Source organism: Saimiri boliviensis, chromosome 3, assembly GCF_048565385.1.
Source record: "Saimiri boliviensis isolate mSaiBol1 chromosome 3, mSaiBol1.pri, whole genome shotgun sequence".
In the NCBI taxonomy this organism is placed as follows: Eukaryota; Metazoa; Chordata; class Mammalia; order Primates; family Cebidae; genus Saimiri; species Saimiri boliviensis.
In genome coordinates this window covers 8,279,642-8,299,805 of record NC_133451.1, presented here as the reverse complement: position 1 = coordinate 8,299,805, position 20,164 = coordinate 8,279,642, and the positions used below count along the sequence as shown (strand labels likewise).

The window sequence follows — 20,164 nt, the reverse complement described above, 5'->3', positions numbered from 1 at the left end:
CATTACTGTGTCAGCTCAGGCACAAGATGATAGGAGTCTGAACCCCCACTGGTAGCAGCAGAATGGATGAGACAGAGAAAAAGAGCAGGTGCTTATTCACTTAATTTATTTCCAAATACTGTGTACTGAACTGTGCTCTGTGCTGAGGGGAGTGGAACGCAGTGTCTATCTTCTTGGGCTTGATAATTAACTAGATAGAGGAGGACAGGAAAAGGGAAAATGACTGATGTAACTGCAAAAATGGCAGTCAGGGTGGAGGAGCTGTCTGATGAGCTGAAATTCTTAGATTTTTATTTATACAAGCTGGAACAACAAAATGTGAAAATGTAAACAGGAAAACCAATCCTCTATACCACCTCATGTGCATCATGGGAGATACTAATTTTTATTGCAGTTGAGTCAATGGAAAAGTATAAAAGCAAATACGCCTATACTGGTTGAACGGTACCAAGTAATGAATATTTTAAAAGACTTCTGAAGCCAGGCATGGTGGTATGCATGCATAATCCCAGCTACACAGGAGGCTTAGGCAGAAGGATGCTTGAGCCCAAGAGTTTGAGGCCAGCCTGGGCAACACAGTAAGACTCTCTCTCTTAAAAAAAAAAAAAGAGACTTCTAAGAGGAGTAGAAGTAAGGTCTTTTTTTTAGGACTGAAATGTTTCCAGATTTCATCTTTTAACATAAGTGAGATATATTCACAGATTTTCAATCATTTACCCACAGATAAGTATTTAGAAGCTTTACAAAAAATTCATCACCTCTCCTTGATAGCTCTTCTTTTTTCTTCCTTCTCTTAATTTAATTTTGATTTAACTTCCTCTTGTCATTGCTTGCTTACAAATCACTGCCTCCGTGTCTGGAGTCAATTAGGGCGGTAACGTACCCCACGATGCCTTCATCTGGGGACCCATTTATATATATTTTCTTATTTCAAGAGGTAGAGCTAGCTGGTAACTCCAAAAGTTTCCAATCAACCATCACATTCTATTCTTTGGAAAAATACACTTCTCCCCACAGTGAGGAAGAAGACATCAAACTACATATTTTGCAGGAATACTTCCTTTCCACCTGTATAAAGATGAATTGTGCTTTGGGAATTCACTTCCAAAAAGGGTTGAGCGTGGGTAATAAATGCTTAATAGCAACAACATTTTAAAAATCTTTCTACCAGTTAAAATTAAATGTAATTTCCTTATTACTTTCATAGAAACCCTTGGAGTTGAAGTATTTAACTAGCTTCTTTTACATCAAGTATTCATTATATAATTCCCTTTTAATATTAGGTATACAAACTGTCCATTGACAGAATAAAAACACACATTTCCACTGAAACAACAACTGCAGAAGGAGAAGGCAGCTTGATTCAGAATCTGATAATGGGTTACAGATTCCATTTCAGTTCAGATTTACAGTCAACATGCCACAGAGTCATTTACCAGGTCATATTTGGAGGGAAAGTATGAATTGCCACACTGAGAGAAAAATCTGTGTGAGCCTAAAATACTTGACTTTTCCCACTGTAATGCTGAGCCTAAGGAAGAGAGGGAAAGGGAAAGAAAACAAAATTTTATATATATACCTTAAATTAAAAGGCAGATGATTAGCCCCAAGTGGGCACAGGGAAGTCTTTCCTTTGCCACTGTCTTTCAGGGTCACCCTGAATGAGGCTGCAATGCTGCCCTTTCCATTGCTGGCTGGTACTAGCCTACTGGCTAAATCCATCCGAACCCCCAGGATGCTTGACATACACAAAGGAAAAATTCTGGACCTGGTGGGCAGACATCTAACCTGAGTCATGAGCTGTGGATACAAAGCTTCAACCCAGTTCCCAAGCCACCTCCTCTTTTCCAGCCCTCCCATCTCCTGCTGGAGCCTCCCATTAGCTGACCCCTCTCAGAAGCCAGAGGGCAAGGAAACTCCACTATGCAGCCCATAAAGATCAGCCTCTAGATGTGATCCCCAATACTGGGGGTGGGGCCTGCTAGGAGGTGATGGATCATGGGAGTTGATCCCTCATGAATGGCTCAGTGCTGTCCCCTTGATGATAAGTGAATTCTCACTCGGTTCACACAAGATCTGGTTGTTTAAAAGAGTCTGGGACTTTCCCTTTCTCTCTTCTTGCGCTCTCTCACCATGTGACACTCCTGCTCCCCCTTCACCTCCTGCCATGATTGTGAGCTTCCTGAGGCTTCACAGAAGCAGATGCCAATGCCATGCTTCTTGTACAGTCTACAGAATCATAAGCCAAAATTAACCTCTTTTCTTTATAAATTACCCATTTCTAGGTATTTCTTTATGGCAATGCAGAAAATGAACTAATACAGGTTGTGTGGCTAAACTGGGCCTTTAGGATCAAGGCCCTTTTACCCCAGCTGTTGGGAGAACTGCCTGCTGCTGGCTCGCAGCCGAGTGTGTCTCAAGCAGCAGGAAGGTACCTCACCCAACTCCAGGGCCGTTCCCTGGGAGAAGCCCACAGACCATGGCTGGCCAATGCAGTGGCTAAAAAGCCCTGGCCCTTTGCCTCAACTGGGCAATTCTAAAAAGCCATTTCAGTTCCAGAGATCTCCATGGAACTGACTGTTTAATGAACAAATAAAATTAAAAACTGGCATCCCAACAACAGAAAAGGGAATTACACCTTTTCAAATGTCTATAATCCGTAAGTTGGGTCTCCTTCCTTCTCAATGATTTTACTAATTAAAACCACATATCTTTTTCCCTTTTCCCCAAAAGCATACCTCAGCACTTACCTTTAAGAAATGCATGGTTACAAGGTAATTGCTGATTAAAAGAAAAAGTTTGGTTTAAGAAGCAGCTGTATTTCCCCCAAAGCTAGTCATGCACTTTCAAATGTATAATATATGCACCAAAATATGCTCCTAAAGAGAGTAGATGATGTGACAACACACTAAGGAGCAAGTCCTCAGAGGCTTGGTCTGTGGAATGCCAAGCGGAGCACAGCTCCCAGGCTGGGATACACTTGCCACAGCACACCTATGCCTGCCCAAGAGCTGGGGAGGTGGCAGGCAACCCAAGAGGCACAGCACACATGTGCCATGACTACTCATCTCACAGCACCAGGGACGTCATCTTGGGAGAGAAGCTTAACCTTCTGAACCTCAGTTGCTTCATGAGAAAAGGACATTAACTTGAAAGGATAGTCAAATAAATTATAAAGCTTTTAACACAGGGCCAGGTAGAGTAGGTGCTCAACAAGTGGCAGCCATTATCATCATGTATTATGTTTTAGAATAACAACCAGAAAGCTAAGACATCAATGCAACAATTGTGGATGATTTTGTCACATAGGTTAAGAAAGTCTTTATGGGAAATCCAGCTGAGTTACAGGAAAATTTCTCCCTTCACGAAAGATTTTAGCACAGACTTCCTTTAAATAACCCCGATCCCTCCACTGCATATTTAATATAGAATTAGATATTGCTTACTCATAACAGCTTTCTAATCAAAAGCTATTAATTCTCCATTTCCTACCACCGCAAATAAAAACTCATCTGCCAGAAGTTTTACTTGTTCTGTTTTGCTTTTCATTTCAACAGTAAATGTGCTCATTAAAGAAATTCTGGATGATAGAAGCAGAAAAATAAATCATCCAAGTCCCATCATTCACAAATAGCCATGGTTAACATTTTGGTGTATTCCCTTCCAGTCATTACTTCCATGCCTAGAGTTTTTTGGGTTTGCATACATAGTTTTAATTGTAATTGGTTTGGGTAGTTATTTTTTTAAGCTAACATAATAATGTAAGCACATATTAATTATATATAATAATTCTCATGTCATGACATACTCTTCAATATGCCACATTTACCTAATAATTTCTCCACACTTGGCAATAATGCTGTAGTGCCTCTATACAAAGCACTTGTGACAGCTACCATCACTATCATCATCAAAATCATTATCATTATTGTGTTATTAAGGCTGCTGCTGTTCTGTGAACATTTCTAAGGTTTTGTGAAAAAAAAAGAAAAGAAAAAAGAGACTGCTGCTGCTGCAAACTTTGTTTCTTTTCTTAGCTGGAGTGCAATGGCACAATCTTGGCTCACTGCAACTCTCCCTCCTGGGTTCAAGCAATCCTCCCACCTCAGCCTCCCAGTTAGCTGAGATTACAGGTGTGTGCCACCGCGGCAGACTAATTTATATATATATATATTTTTGTAGCAATGAGACACTGCCATGTTGCCCAAGCTGGTCTCAAATTCCTAAACCCAAGTGATCCACCTACCACGGCCTCCCAAAGTCCTGGGATTACAGGCATGAGGCACCATACCCGGCCAAACTTTTAAACTCAGAAAGACTTCCCACTTCTACAAAGTATGTCAACATTCATCTTCATTTTCTTCAGTTTTGTTTTTACAATTAAATATAGTCCACCTAGAAATTTATTTTAATGCATGTATGAGACAAGAAACTAAAAATTTATTTTTTCCAAAGTGCTAACCAATTATTCCCAATCACTGAATAAATCTTGCTTTTCTTACTGATTTACAACACATTCTTTAGCATGGATAAAATTTATACACACCCACACACACACACACACACACACACTCGGACTTATGGGCTTCACTAAAAAATTCATATATGCATATATTATTTTTTGGTGTTAAAATGTTTTAGTATGCGTGCTGCCAAATCAAGCACTAAAGTAATAACTGATGTGTTGACAACACTTTTTCTTCCTTCCATGTATACAATGTGTTTCTATTTACTCAAACCTTCTGTATCTGTCTATAAAATTTTGCAGTTTGCTTCAACTAGGTCATTTACATTTCTTTTTAAGGTTATTACTAGAAACTCTTTTTGTTGCTACTATAAATGTTTCATTATATTTTAAATGGTCATTAATTAGATACAGGATCACCACTAAAATTTGCCCACTAATGTTACACAAAGGCTCTCGAGGCCTCTGCAATCAGGCCATAAAGCACCTCTGCGATTTCACACTGCTGAGTAAGAAGTCCCCACTGGCCTTGTTAGGCTGGTTTCCTTACTGTCACTGAGCACATGAGGCTCATGCTCACCATCCATCCATTTTACTTGCTCTTCAAGGCTCTGCTCCCATGTCAAAGCTTTCCTAACTAGTCTGCCTCTAATTAAATGCCTTTTTTTATACTCATCCAGCACTGATAATAAATTCTAAAACATTTAATATTTTCAAATAATTTAGCAATAATTTTCCTTTTACCAACATTAGGACATTCAAATTTTTACATTTGAGAAAATATTAAACAGAAAACAATCTATATTTTTGTGTCTTTTTAAGAGGCTATGATAAATTTGAAAAAAATTTCATAAAAAAATATTGTGTTTACTTAAAATACTAATAAACTAGAAGCAGCCTAAAGAGCTTTCAATAGGGGTTCGGGGAAATCAATTATTTGTTACTATTTTTAATAGCTGTGCAGCCAAATAAACTGATGGTAAGAGCAATATATACTGATATTAAAAAATTTCCAAAATATATTGTTTCCTACAATACTGTTATGTAACCCCTCTCCACATCCCCAAGAAAGAGGAGGACATGTATAGAGCGATTACATAACAGCATTGTAAAAAAAATCCTGATTTCATTTCATAGGAAAAAATGTCTGGAAAGTTAACCAGGATTTTAACAATGGCTATTTTCTGACAGTAGTACTAAATGTGAACTATTTTCTTCTTTATTCTGTTTAATGAGCACTTACTAATTTTATAATCAGATATTAAAATAGCCAACTTCAAAAATGTGCCCTGCTGATAAAAGTCCATTATAAAATTATATAACCGCTTTTAAATCAAATACATTTGTGGAAGCATACCAAATGCTAACTTTGGGGGAAAAAAAATCACCTAACTCCTTCAGAGACTCCAGGAAAATATCACAAGGTAATGGGCAGTTATCATTGCAAAAGTATTTTAAAATATATCCAGGGACTTTCGGGAAAAAATACTGAGTCAGGCAACCATCTTATTGAAAAAGTCCTTAGGATTATCCAGTCAAAACCTCTCATTAAAAAAATCAGAAGAGTGACACCCAGAGAGGTTAGGTGAGTTCTCCAAGATGACACAGTAAATCACTGCAAAGGCCAAAAATATTTATAATTCAAAACTTACACGTTTTAATTCCTTTCTCAATTCCTGTGAGTTAAGATATGCTGTGGCCTGTTACTTCTACTAAGACTACAGAATTTACTGCTGGAGAAAATATCCAACAAAAGGCAAGTGTTCATTTCACCAGAGTTTTCTTATCATTTGACTATAAATTAGAAATGTTACAATATTGTGAAATGGAAAGATTCTCTCTCTTGGTTAAATACAGCTTACAAATTCCATGATAAGAACATTTTAACAAACAGACATATGTTAGATGGTGATAAGCAGAAGCTGGCAAGCTTTACCATTCATAGACTTTGAGAATCTGAAAGTCTGTAAGAAACAAAAAAGTATTACCGAGTTTAAAATTTCAACTGTGCTGCAAGCTTTCCATATCTGAGTTATTGGGTTAATTCAACATCTAATTTCATTCCTCTGGTTTACTCACTTTCTTTTAGAGGAGTTTTGAAGGTGCCTATTTTTAAGTCGATTTTAAATCTAAGATGTTTTAAACATAAAACAGTTTGCATGCCATAAGCCATAATTAATATTTGCAGACATCACTGACACTTTACCCACCAGAGGGAGCCAACATGGATTGCCACATAGTGAGAGACCTCAAAACAACTTTACATGAATTCAACAATCACATTATTTATAATACAATCAATATTATAAAATCACTTAATAATATATTTCTATCCCCTGAAAAAGAGAAAAAGTAAATAAGATTGGGTACATAAAGTCCTTAACAGAATTCCTGACCTATAGCAGAAACTCAAAAATGATTGAGTTTCCAAAATTTGTATCCTTCTGCACATTAGTTAATTAACTGGTATTCTGACTTACACACAAGTTGATGTGAGCTTGATATCTGCCCTGACAGATGGTTCTAGCCTCAATATGTAGATAAATCTGATTCTTGAGCCTACAAAATGAAGCCAGCCCCTGATGGGAAGAATTCACTAAAATGTCACACTGAGGAGGACATGTTTCTGTAGCCCTACCCTGGTGCACATAATGGCTTATCACCTGCCAACTCGAAAGTGAGGAAGAGGGAACTCTTTGACATACTTCGGATTCTTCTTGGAATGCAGGAGAAAATGAACCCAACTAACCCTGAGAATCATGCTTCTATAACACGTGATATAATCACTAGCCCCAAGATGAGTTTCATTCAAAAATAAAGAAAGCAGAACTGAGAATAACAGAAGAGAACCTGGTACCTACATGGGCCCTCCTGAGTCTCTATCCCCTTGTACTTCTCACTACCATAAGGCCTAGCCTAGTGTTTGTCCTGTTGGTCAGACAGGTCTCAATCTCCATGCCACCGGCTGGGCATAGGTACATATGCACTGAGTATCTACTTTGTACTCAACTGTCTCCAAGGTCTAACTATGGCAAAGCTGAAGGATCCCACTGAGTTACAACTATGTTCCAGGTTTATCAGGAAGCACTGCCACTGGGAAGTTATCTACCACGTGCTGTCTTAATAAAACTCCAGTGTCCACTAGGCTCCTTGAATCTGTTCTCAACTATTTAGAATTGAGAAGAAGGCATGAATAACTGGCATGAACTCTAACCCTGAAAACGCTGTTATTGTAATCATCTACCATTTAATTTTTCCAACCAGAAATCTGGGAATTATTCCACCTCCTCCACTTTTTATTTCCACTAGTTGATAAGTTTTACTAAGTTTGTAGAGTCTACCTCCTAAATACTAAATACCCACTTCATCTATTTTCTCCCATCCAACCCTACTGTCACTGGCTCTTCAGTTTCACCTGAATTACTGCAACAGCATCCTATTTAGCTCTCAGTGTCTGTCTTGTTATATTCCAAACCCATCATCAACACTGTGGATCATTTTAAAATACAAACATGATCCTTTCATGCCTCTGCTGCATAGCCCAGAGCATAAAATACAAACTCTTCAGCACCGCTAACAATGCTCTCATCTAATAGTTGGCAAACTTTTTCTCTAAAGGGTCAGACAGCAAATATTTTAGGTTTTGCAGAACTTTGCAGGCTGTAATTCTGCTGCTATAGCATGAATGTATCCTTGGCCGATATTTAAAAGATGAACATGACGCATTCCAATAAAACTTTATTTACAAAAATAGGCAGTGGGCCAGATTTGGCCTGTGGGCCAGTTTATGGACCCCTGCTCTAACCCATTCCAGCACAACCTCATCCCCTGACACTCTGAGTCTCACCCAGGCCTCCTCCAGAAAAGGGCTCTAGCCATATCAGTCTTGCCTCTGGCTCCCACATTCCCCTGCTGCTGCATGCCACTGCCTTTGCTCACATCCACCCCTTCTACCTACATCTGGTGGAACGGTTTTTCTCCTTCAAGGCCCAGTTTGATGATCACTTTCTGAGGTCTCCACAGATTCTCCCCCAAAGAGATTTAGGTATCCTTTACCAAGAACAGGGACATATGCCTGAGTTTTTTATGGCCCCACAATGCCTGACACACGAGATGTTCACTGTTTATTGGATGAAGGTATAAATCATTATTGGATAAATATATTTCAAAACTTGCAGTCCTTCTAAATCTTAGGCAAAATTCAGAAGTGTAATCCATACAAAGGACTCACAATCTCATGAAAATTCTGCAGTGCTGAGTTCTCCTTACAGTATATACTCAGTTACCGCAATCCATAAACGCACAGCATCATGAAGCTAAAAGGGGCCTTGGAGAGCATTAAGGCGGTGGTTTTTAAACCGTGTGTCTCTGGGCCCTCTGGTTGGTTTCTAGGAGTTCCTTGAGAGGGGGAAGGGAGCAGAAGGGTGGGCTGGTGAATGAACCTCTCTCCCCAAACCTCTCATCCAGCTTTTACCAAAGCTGCTCCTTATTTCATGAGCTAAAAGGTTCCTGCCATATATAAAAAGGAATCAATATGACTCAGCACACTCATGCTCTGTTCACAGCTTGCATTCTAAACCCCCACTGTTTCCCGATCCTACTCTCGTATGGTTTGGCCCTATCTCCTATCCTTCCTGCCTCTCATAGACTCATTGTATCTGTTCCCTGACACTGCTTCTTTGAAATGCTCTGTCAACTGAAATCCCCTAACTATGATTATACTCAATCCTTGGATAAAATTTATAATCCCGGTGGTCCCAGCTCAACCTTTGGGTCCCAAACACTGGTACACAAAGTCAATACTGCTTCAGAAAAGGAAATCAAGGAGGACCTGGGGAATCAATGCCAAAAAAGTTACAGCTGTCAATCATACCTGACTTGTTGCACTTCCTGTGTCTGCTTTTCCACTAGAGTGTAACTTCTTGAGGGAGGAACTGAATCTTAGTAATAAAATAAAAGGTACTATTACTGAATGTTTACCCCTAATACTTGACTAAGTATAAATGTGCATCAGGTAATATTCAAGAATCATGTGAAGACCACACAGCTTTAGAACTGCAATGAGCCTTGGACAGAGATCACCTAGTCCAAAAACTGAGAAAGACACAGTATATTAACAATTATTCATTAACTGAAGAAGTACGTATTAAGCATCTGCATCCCTACACTGGTCTAGAAGCTACAGATTCAGTGCTACCAACACAAAGTTCTTCATTTTTAGGAAGTATTTATTCTACTAGACAATAAATAAATGGATATACGATATGCTAGGGGAAGGGACAGAAAAAGGGTGCCATTTTACGCAGGGCAGTCAAGGAAGGCCTCATGGAGGCAACATTTAGCTAGAGACCTGAGGAACTGAGAGATCAAGTCATATGGAATCTGGGAGAAAAGTGTTCCAGGTGGAGGGAACAACAGATGCAAAGTTTCTAAGGGAAGAATGTGCCTGGTGCATGTGAGAAAATCAGAGGCCAGAGTTGCTGGATTAGAGTGAGCAAAAGGAGGGGAGGGGAGAAGAGGCCGGAGAGGGAGCAGGAGCAGATCATCTGGCTTTGGGCCACTCCGAGAACTTTCAATTTCAGCCAAAAGCTCAAGATAACCAATTCTTAAAAATAAGTAAACAGCCGGGCACTGTGGCTCACACCTGTAATCCCGGCACTTTGGGAGGTCGAGGCAGGTGGATCACAAGGTCAGGAGTTAGAGACCAGCCTGGCTAACATGGTGGAACCCCATCTCTACCAAAAATACAAAAATTAGTTGGGTGTGGTGGTGGGCATTTGTAATCTTAGCTACTCAGGAGCCTGAGGCAGGAGAATCCTTTCAACCCACAAGGTGGATGTTGCAGTGAGCTGAGATTGCACCATGGCACTCTAGCCTGGGTGACAGGGCAAGACTCCATCAAGAAAGGAAAGAAAAGGAAAGAAAAGGAAGGAAGGAAGGAAGGAAGGAAGGAAGGAAGGAAGGAAGGAAGGAAGGAAGTTAGTTAGTTAGTTTAGCTTCCACAAAAGAATTTATTATTAACAAGACAAAATCTCATCTGCATGCCTAATCTGAAAATAGAGTTCCCAGCAATTCAGGATCACTATTACCTTATTTAGAATAAATATGTCTTTATTCTACAAGAAATCTCTGCAGTTATCTAGTCCAAGCTCTCAGTTTTACTAAAGTGGAAACAGAGACTCAGAGAGATCATGTGAGCAGCCCACTTACTGGCAGACCTGGGGCTAGAACACAGGTTCCTGCTTTCCTGTCTGGTGCTCTTCAGCAGCCCCTGATGCCTCTGCACAGCAGTTCAGTGCTTACAGCTTTCTTGGTTACCTGTGTGGTAGCTTCCCCTGGCCCCTGTAACCTCTATAAGTCAGTAAGAGAATAGAATAGCTGCCACTATGCCACCATAAGGCATCTCCAGGCCTATTCTCACCCTAGAACCTGTCATTGTAAACTCCTGTATTTTGGCTGGGCGCGGTGGCTCACACCTGTAATCCCAACACTTTGGGATGCTAAGGCGGGTAGATCAGAAGGTCAAAAGATGGAGACCATCCTGGCCAACATGGTGAAACCCCGTCTCTACTAAAAATACAAAAATTGGCCAGGTGTGGCGGCAGGTACCTGTAGTCCCAGCTACTAGGGAGGCTGAGGCAGGAGAATTGCTTGAACCAGGCAGGAGGAGGTTGCAGTGAGCTGAGATCATACTACTGTGCTCCAGTCTGGGTGACAGAGCGAGACTCCATCTCAAAATATAAATGAAAATAAATAATAAACTCCTGCATTTCTAGTTTCTCATTCCCCACAGAGTTGAAGACAGCAGGCAAGGTGAAGGCACATCAGGCACTGTCCGAGGCACTGTGAGGGATGTTTCTGTTGCTTTTGTTTGCCCAAGATTCCTTGAATTCCCACTCCCAGACACAGCACTGCCTTTTCCATGGTTCTGGTGGGGCTACATAGTATCCAAACCACCTACTAACCACAGACTGAGGTGGACGGACACCTGAACAATTAAAGAAACATCCCTCTGGCCATAATGACTACCATAAGAGAGAGCTTAGGATCAAGCAGAACTAATTAGAGTTCCTTCCTGGGGCTTTACGGATAAGAGGTAGAGAAAGAAGTTCTATCCCTGGATTTCTCGGTTACATGAGCTAAGGCATTTCCACTTCGTTCAGGTTAGTTTTCATTAGGTTACCATCACTTGCAACCAAAAGAACTCAGACTCATGCAGGCACCTGCATACTTTTTCTTATTTCATCTAACAACTCTATAAGGTTGCCATTACTCACTCTATTTCAGACTAAATAGAGTGAATAAATAAGGTAACTGAAATTAAGTAACTTCCCTGGTTTCATATAGCAGGTAAGAGGCATTCAAATCCAAGTCTTTCTGCCCCAAGTTCCATTCAATATGCAGAATTAACTCAAGAAGAAGAAACTCACCGCCATTCAGAAACCAAGGGAATTCTGGTTTTAAAATTATAGGAGGATGTACCAGGGAGGGAGAGGGCAGGGTCAAAGGACCTGGCTTCTACTTCTGGCTCTGTCCTATGACCTCAACTGCCATGACTTTGGGCAAGTCATTTCATTTCTTCGGGTGTCAGTTTTCTTACCTATTAACAAAATGAACTCAAGGTCCTTTTGAGTGCCTAAAAAATTGGGTCTGCTCTAAGCATACAGATTCTACTTTTACTATATGCCAAGCAGATTTCAACTTGAATTGGTAATGGCTCCTGGGGCACAATGTTGTAAAGGATTCTGGGCTATAGGGATCCACTAAGAAATTAGCATTGGCTTCCATGATCACAGGGAAGAAGAGAGAGTAACAGCTGCATACCTGCCACACATCTGTCATCGCTGAAAGAGTTTCACATTGACAAAGAAATGCCACTGTCTTTTACAAAGGCAGACAGTACTTCTGCACCACCACTGATTTGTCAGCACCTGCACAGGATTTTCACTCCTTCCTCATGCACTTAACTTGGCTCCCTTTACAAGCAAGGAATGAAAGTGCAAGAAAGCTAAGTGGTTTGGAAAGTATAGCTTGGTGTCACTAAAGAAAACATGTCTAAATGGCCTACATGAGGAGAGGGGAGGTAGCTTAGGGGAACAATGATAATCAGTCTGGTTCCTTAAAATATATACATATGGACTATGTGAGTAGAGTAACTCACAAGCTACCCAACTTAGCTTGTGAGTTAAGTAGGGTATTATCATGTCCATTTTATAGAAATGGAAAATGAGAGTCAGACTTGCCCAAGTTCACCCGTTTCTAAGTACAAGAAGCCACATTTGAACCCAAGGCCCAGGTCTCTTTCCAATCCCACAGTCCTCATTAGTCCCACACTTCAAATGGGTTAACTAATCAAATTCCCATTGTAGAGTGACATATTCATTATCATTTGGAGTTGTTCAAATAATATAAGTTCCTCTCACAAATAATCTGAAAAGTTGTTACTCTTCATTTGTAATTTAATGGGTAGACATGCATTTGAGCATATATACATTTAGCAAAACTGAGCATAAAAGCTAAATGTTTAAAAGAATGATGCAGAAGAAAGCAGCCTGCTGGTGGGAGGTGGGGAGGAAGATTTAGTTTCAATGCAATTTTATTAAACTTAATATAGCCTTTACAACAATTCGGTGAGATGGAAATCTCGCACCAGGCATATATTTGAGGAATGGAAAGGAAGAACAGAAATGAGCCAGACAAAATGCATCCTACAAGTGACAGCAAATGCTTCAGGGAAGGCACTTACCAACAGGCATACTATAACTTACTATATGTCCTTAGGTCTGACAATCAGGGCTAAACCTGAATCAGAATATGTGCTTCTGGTATTGACCAGACTTTTCTGTATAAGGAATCCAGGCCAAACAAAATAACAGCCAAACTTTTGACCCATCTAACTGTAGTAAAAGCACAGGACATCCATCATAGTTCTTCTAGTTAAACTTTCCACAAGAAAAGATGGGGAGGGGGAAACGGTTGCAAGCATAGGAGATAACACACAAAGCAATGACAACAGAAAATCAAAATTGCTTAAAAGAATGTATGTTTCCTCTCGGTCAGGGGGACCGTGTCCCTGAACAACATAGCCCATACACTCACTTAAGGTGATGTGACACCTACCCACATCAATACATAGCAGAATTGGAAGTTTCACTGTCATGTGGTCCAACCCTGTGACATATGGACAAAGTTCTTCTCAAACATCTCTAAAAAGCAGTCATCACTCTGTTTAATTACTTCCAGTGACAGGGAACTCAGCACCCTAAGGAACTGTTACTGTTACTGTCACTGAGACCCATAAACTCAAAAGCCTAAAACACATTTTCACCACTCAGGGAGAGGTGGAAGTGATGACAGGCTCTCCAAAAGGCTTGCCAACCCAAATGTTGCCTCTTGCCTCTCCAATTCCCAAATCCCTTTCCTTGAGCAGGATTCAAAATTAGCACAGTGCTAATAAATCAGTGGTTTCAGAGTTAGAAGGGGCCCTTCAAAAGACAATACTGTTATATTATACCACAGTTCTACAAAAGGAACCTTAGGAAGTGCTTGGGACAAACGGAGTATAGGGAGGGAGAATGTCCTGTTTCTTTTCCTCTCATTTCAACCTAGGAAGCTCCCACTTTGATGTGTTATATAGAGAGGATCAAGGTAGTTTTTTAAAAGGAGGAGGAGGAAAAAAAAGGACTACTCACAGGTAAATAAAATGAGGTCTTAAAACTTGCTTAATGAAATCATGTAGCTAATAGTTGCATGGTTCAGACAACAACCTGGTCTCTTGGCTGGCTCGATCTCTGGTGCTTTCTCTATCATATAACATCTGACCACCTACAAGGCCAAATTCAAACTCTGCAGTGATATACAAAGCCCTTCAAGATCTCCCCCTGCTGCCACTCTGTTCCAATTTTTATGAGAAGTCCCACATTCCAGTCCCACTCAAATGTTTATGAACCAACTTATGTCAGACAATTACCTACCTCCATACCTTAGCGCACACTATGCTCTTAGCCTGAGATGCCCTTCCCCACCTTGTCTGCACTGAAACCAACTAATCCTCTTTCAAGATTTGTTTTAGGCATCATCACCTTTATAAAGCCTTTTCTGATCTTCAGGTAGAACTGACCACATTCTTCTTTGTGCCCTACACAACACTTCCAGGGCTTTACAGGACTTGTTTTATTTCTATGTCTGTATCCTCCACCACTCCTTTTACATCACGTTACTCTAACACGAGGCTGGTTGGAAGGTAAGTACTTCATAGATGTTCATCAAGGCGGTGAGTGTATTCATCTGGTCCAATCCCCTTTCTGAGGTTTAAGTATCCTCGGCTAACTGTCATTAATGCACACATGCATACATTCGTTCAAAAATATCTGAATGTCTATACAGTGCCAAGTGTATGCCAAGCAGAGGTAGAGTCAGTGTGAAATTAATGAAGCTTAAACTTCAGGGTCCCTCACTTCAAACTTCCAAAGCTCTCAATCTTTCTCGGCGGTTTTTATTTCTTAAAAAGAGGAGACAGAATTATATAAGCTTTAGGCCCCAGAAAAACTAGATCCCCCTCTTGGTGTCACATATATAACAGGGAACAAGACAAACATCTCTCCCGTTGTGCAGTTTTCTGTCTCTTGGGAAAGACAGCCATTTGCTCATTCATTCATTCAACAAACATTTACTAAGCAATGCTGTATAAGTCATGCATTCTGAGATGAAAACTGTCCCTTCCCTTAAGGAAAAGGTTCCTATTCCCAGGGAGATGAAGGAACACCTGCTCTGTCCACGAAACAGAAGTAGTTGAGATGACTTAACACTGTGAAAGATTATCCTACACCTGTCTCAAGAGGAACTGAGTCCTACTTATTGCGGAGACAAAGTGAAGAAAGAGTTCGGTTTAATACGGTTTTAATCTCAACTGGGGGTGGGAGGCAGGCAAGCAAACAGAACAGCCAAATACAGTGTGGTCAGTGCTTCGACAGGAAGCGAAGGGCTGTGACGAAGCTTCCCCTGAGTGCAAGTCTGTAGTGACGGCGATCTCATGACCTCACAAAGCCGCCCATGCACTTTCCAGATAGATTTCTGAGCGTCTCCTTCTTCGCCCCCTAAACCCCGCCGCCGAAGGAGAAATCCGTTTCACAACATGCGTCCTCCTTCCTCAAAATAAGGCTGTTCCTTCCCCCAGCAGCTGTCGGCTGAAGCCAACTCTAATTGGGGCCACCCTCTTCTCACCATGCTTACGGGACGGGGTCTGGTTTGGGGCCCGGGGTCCCTGTGGCAGGCCTGTCCCCTCCTCAGGCCGCCGTTTCCATGGCAACCAGCTTACCACTTCGCGGGCCCGGCTGGAGAAGTCGCTCTTGGGCCGGGGGCTCCGGCGGAACAGCTCATCCCGGCTGCCATCGACCCCGCCGCCCACCGCCACTCCCAGCGCCTTGTTCCGCGTCTTCACGGTCTTGACGCTGGCCCGGAATAGCAGAGTGATATCCACCGCCATAGCGACCCGCACCCTCAGCCCCAAACGGGACCCGCCCACGTCAGCAGCCTGCGACCGCGGCGCTAATCCGGCAGCTAGAGGACTGGTCCTGCCCCGCACGCCTTCCCCCCTGCAACGACAACACGAGAACAAAGGTTCCGGCCAGTGCCCGGGTACCGCGGCGGAAGGAAAAACGTTCCGGCCTAAGCCGGCGCGCCTAGAGGAGGAGGGACCTGGCCACGTGCTCGCGGGCACTCCCTTCTCCCGGCAAAGCTTGGAGGGTTCAGCAGCGCGGAGAGCTCAGCGAGCGCTCCTATGCCTGTTTGGGGCTTGTGGGCTCCGGCAGCATAAGGACCGGGAAGCTGGGAGGCTCCTTCCCTTTTGGTGGCTCCCTCACTGAGCCCGGACGATTTGGTTGCGGGGGGACGCGAAGGCGAGACCCCCCTGACCTTTGACCGCAAGGACTCACCTTGGGCAGGACAGAGGCACGTGGACGGTGAACCTCGGGGTGCAATAAGTGCTGGGACAGAGCAGGTGTGCAAGGCACAGAGCCAGGGACCTTTGGTCTCCAGCCTTCCGCCACCTCTTTGTAAAGCGAAGCCAGCATCCTCCTGGGAGTTTACTGTGAACATTAAATGAGCTGACGCGTGCTGTGTTTTGGTGTTTCTTGGCTCCTAGTAAGTGGCCAATCAATGGTAGTTATCGTTAATAATGTTACTATTATAATCACTCTTTATTTGTGGTGAGGAAGAGGCTATAGAGAGAAGGCGTCACCTGTGCAGAGATTTGAAGGATGAACAGGAACTGTAGGTGGAGACAGAGGTGAAAGGGTGCCCCCAATGCCGCTGGATTCTGTACATCCTTCATGCATAGTTTTCAAGTGTACCATCTTGAATCATAGTTATAAACAATTACAAGTCAGTCAATGAGTTTCTTCTGCATTTTTGGTTCATGGTTCTAGGGTGTGTGTGTGCGTGTTTAAGATGGGGGTCTCACTGTGTTGCCCAGGCTGGATTACAGTGACTGTTCAGAGACGCCATCCTAGCTCACTACTCACTGGAACCCCAGGGCTCAAATGATCCTCCCCGGCTCCGCATCCTGAGTAGCTGGTACTGTAGGCACGTCCCACCTTGCCTGGCCTATGGTTCAGTTTTAAATCAAAATCTCAAGATTTTTTTTTATAAAGAGGATGCACAAGTAGAATATGTGTTAATACAATGATTTTAATGGTCATCAATATAAAACTATTTTCATAATACTAAGATGTTATTTGCCTTTTCACTCTCATTTCCTCATGAGTTGTATACACTTGAGTTTGTTAGAGACTGTGTGTGATATTGCAACGGAATGAATGCAGAACAGCTGTTTTCTATTAAGCCAGACTTTTAAAAAGATTTTCAAAGACATAAAAAGTTTTCGTTTTAATTTCTAATATAGTAAATGTTGATAATGTCAATATAAACAAAAATTGTTTACAGCCCTTAGCAATTTTTAAGTGTGCAAAGGAGTTGAGACCAAAAGTTTGAGAACCACTATGTTAAAGAAATAAAGTTGATCAGAAATAGATGTCAAGAAAGTGTGTATTTACCAGAAAGGAGGAAGGAAAAGATTATTTAAACCCAAACTGTAGCCACTCCTTGCAGTTTAAGGAAAATACATTTCCATACAGCATTCTTCCACCTACTGAGGAAAAGAGAAAGAAATTACAAAATCTCTGCCAATGATTCTGTCTTGCATAAATGGACCTTTGTTTAATCCAGACATTAATGAGTTTTTGGCTATGCAAAGTTGAGCCTGGGGCACAGTAGAAGGAAAGAGAGCTTGCTCTGCATAATTAAGTGAGGGGGATTGAATTAGTGGGGGCAAAAGAGAAGTCAGAACCAAGGGAGGGACCAGGAAAGTACAAAGTAGGTAACTGGCAAGGATTTTTGAGTGGGAGGGAGGCTGAACTATACCAAGCCTTCAGTGAGTAGTGCCTTGTGTGAACAGTGTGTTTGGTGCAGTTGGATATTTTGGGTAGAAGGGTAGGGACAAAGATCTAAGTTTTCTGTGTGGATTTGCAAGAGCAGAGAAGATTGTGGTGGATATGAGACCCAGGTGAGCTCAAAACATCAGGCTGTAAATCCACAAGTGACCACAGTACATAAAATTCCTAGAAAAGTCACAAAGGTCTTGAGGAGGCTGCTGAACTTTCCACACACCATGGGATATGGGTTGTGCCTTTTAAATTTTGTGTTTACTCTTTAATTTCAAAGAGCAAAGTGACTTCGTTGACCATGGACTGATAACTATATTAAACTCCATAAAGCTGAAAGGGGCTGTGGATTAAAAGAGTGAGCAGAAATGTTGTGAGAGCATACTACTGCAACTCCAGGGCTCAAATGATCCTCTCAGTTCAGCCTCCTGAGTAGCTAGAACTATAGGCGTGTGCCACCATGCCCAGCCTGTTGGATGTAGTGCACAGATCATGTTTTCTTTATGCATTCAGCAGACATGGATTGGGCCAGATACTATTCTGAAAAATACGCAGTTGACTCTTGAACAACACAGGCTTGAACTGCATGTGTCCACTAATATTCAGACTTTCTTCTGCCTTTGCCACCCCTAAGAGAGCAAGACCAACCCCTCCTGTTCCTCAGCCTACTTGATGTGATGATGGTGAGGATGAAGACCTTTACTTTATCATGATCCACTTCCATTTAATGGATAGTAAATATATTTTCTCTTCCTATGATTTTCTTAATACCATTTTCTTTTCTCTAGCTTACTTTATTGGAATGATACAGTATCTAATACATATGACATATAAAATATATGTTACCTGGCTGTTTATGTTATTTATAAGGATTCTGGCCAACAGTAGGCTGTCATTAGTTAAGAGGTTAGGGAGTCAGAATTTATGCATGAATTTCCAACTGTGAAGGGTGGAGGAGTCAGCCAGGATAATTGAACTGGCATCCCTCAATATAGCTCCATATAGCAGCAACCCCTATACAAGCAGACTAGATGTAGGCTGCCAGTGAAAACCAATGTGTCATTTCTGGGCAGAAAATTTAAGAGCTAATGTGTGATTCAACATGCTCTCTTTTTCCTCTGCTGTGACAACCCTTAATGTTCCAATGTTCTATCAGCCTGAGTCCTTAAGTAAAGATGACATGGAACGTAGCCAACCAAGGACATTGTATTAGTCAGGGTTCTCTAGAGGGACAGAACTAATAGGCTAGATGTATATGTAAAGGGAAGTTTATTAAGGAGTATTGACTCACATCACAAGGTGAGGTCCCACAACAGGCCATCTGCAAGCTGAGGATCAAGAAAAGCCAGTCCCAAGTCCCAAAGCTGAAGAACTTGGAGTCTGATGTTCAAGGGCAGGAACCATCCAGCTCAGGAGAAAGATGTAGTCCAGAAGACTAAGCCAGTCTAGTCTTTCCACATTCTTCTGCCTGCTTTTCTTCTGGCCACACTGGCAGCTGATTAGATGGTGCCCACTCAGATTGAGAATGGGTCTGCCTTTCCCGGTTCACTGACTCAAATGTTAATCTCCTTTGGCAACACCCTCACAGACACAACCAGGAACAATGCTTTACATCCTTCAATCAAGTTGACGTTCAATATTAACCATCACAGACATGTACTGAGAGTGAGAAGATCTTTGCTGTTGTCCACAGATTTGTGGGGTTTTGTTAACTCTCCTGTCCTGACTGACGACATCCGTATCTAGGTATCTACCAAAGCAAGAATAGTAGATGTATTCTCCACTCACCTTCATAGCAGTATTATTTCTCAGTGAATGAAGCATGGAGAGGAACGCACAGCTGTACTGCACCTAAACCTAACCGATGGAAAAGACCAGGCTGGCAGGGTCAGAGTAACAGAAACCTTAGAGGACTGTGACAATGCCATGGTAGAATTTATAATGCATGAGGAAAGACCTTCAAAAACATATACCTTCACATTAGGAAGTAAACAGTTAAATTCATCGAAAGCCTTCCCCCCCAACTCCCCCACCCTCAGGGACTCTAGAAAGGTCCCTGACTCTAAGACGGAGAAGCTCAAAGAAGAAATGTTTGTTCCCAAGAGGGAACCAAGATAAAGAATTCAGGGTGGATTTCTTTTTCTTTCTTTCTTTCTTTCTTTTTTTTTTTGAGATGGAGTTTCGCTCTTGCTGCCCAGGCTGGAGTGCAATGGCATGATCTCAGCTCACTGCAACCTCTGCCTCCTGCGTTCAAGCAATT

At 41.8% G+C, this 20,164-nt stretch overlaps 1 protein-coding gene across 2 annotated transcripts in view; it reads right to left on the bottom strand.

Moving 5' to 3' along the window:
- STX18 (syntaxin 18) overlaps positions 1 to 16,041 on the bottom strand; it is a 117,588-nt gene extending 101,547 nt beyond the window's left edge. Inside the window, exon 1 of one of the 2 annotated variants that reach the window (XM_039468053.2) lies at positions 15,783 to 16,041. In XM_039468053.2, coding sequence (XP_039323987.1) covers positions 15,783 to 15,950 — 168 coding nt within the window. In that variant the 5' untranslated portion in view covers positions 15,951 to 16,041. The remainder of the gene's footprint in view (positions 1 to 15,782) is intronic. The other variant, XM_003934670.4, reaches the window with a different exon arrangement.
- Between the last annotated feature and the right edge of the window lie 4,123 nt (positions 16,042 to 20,164).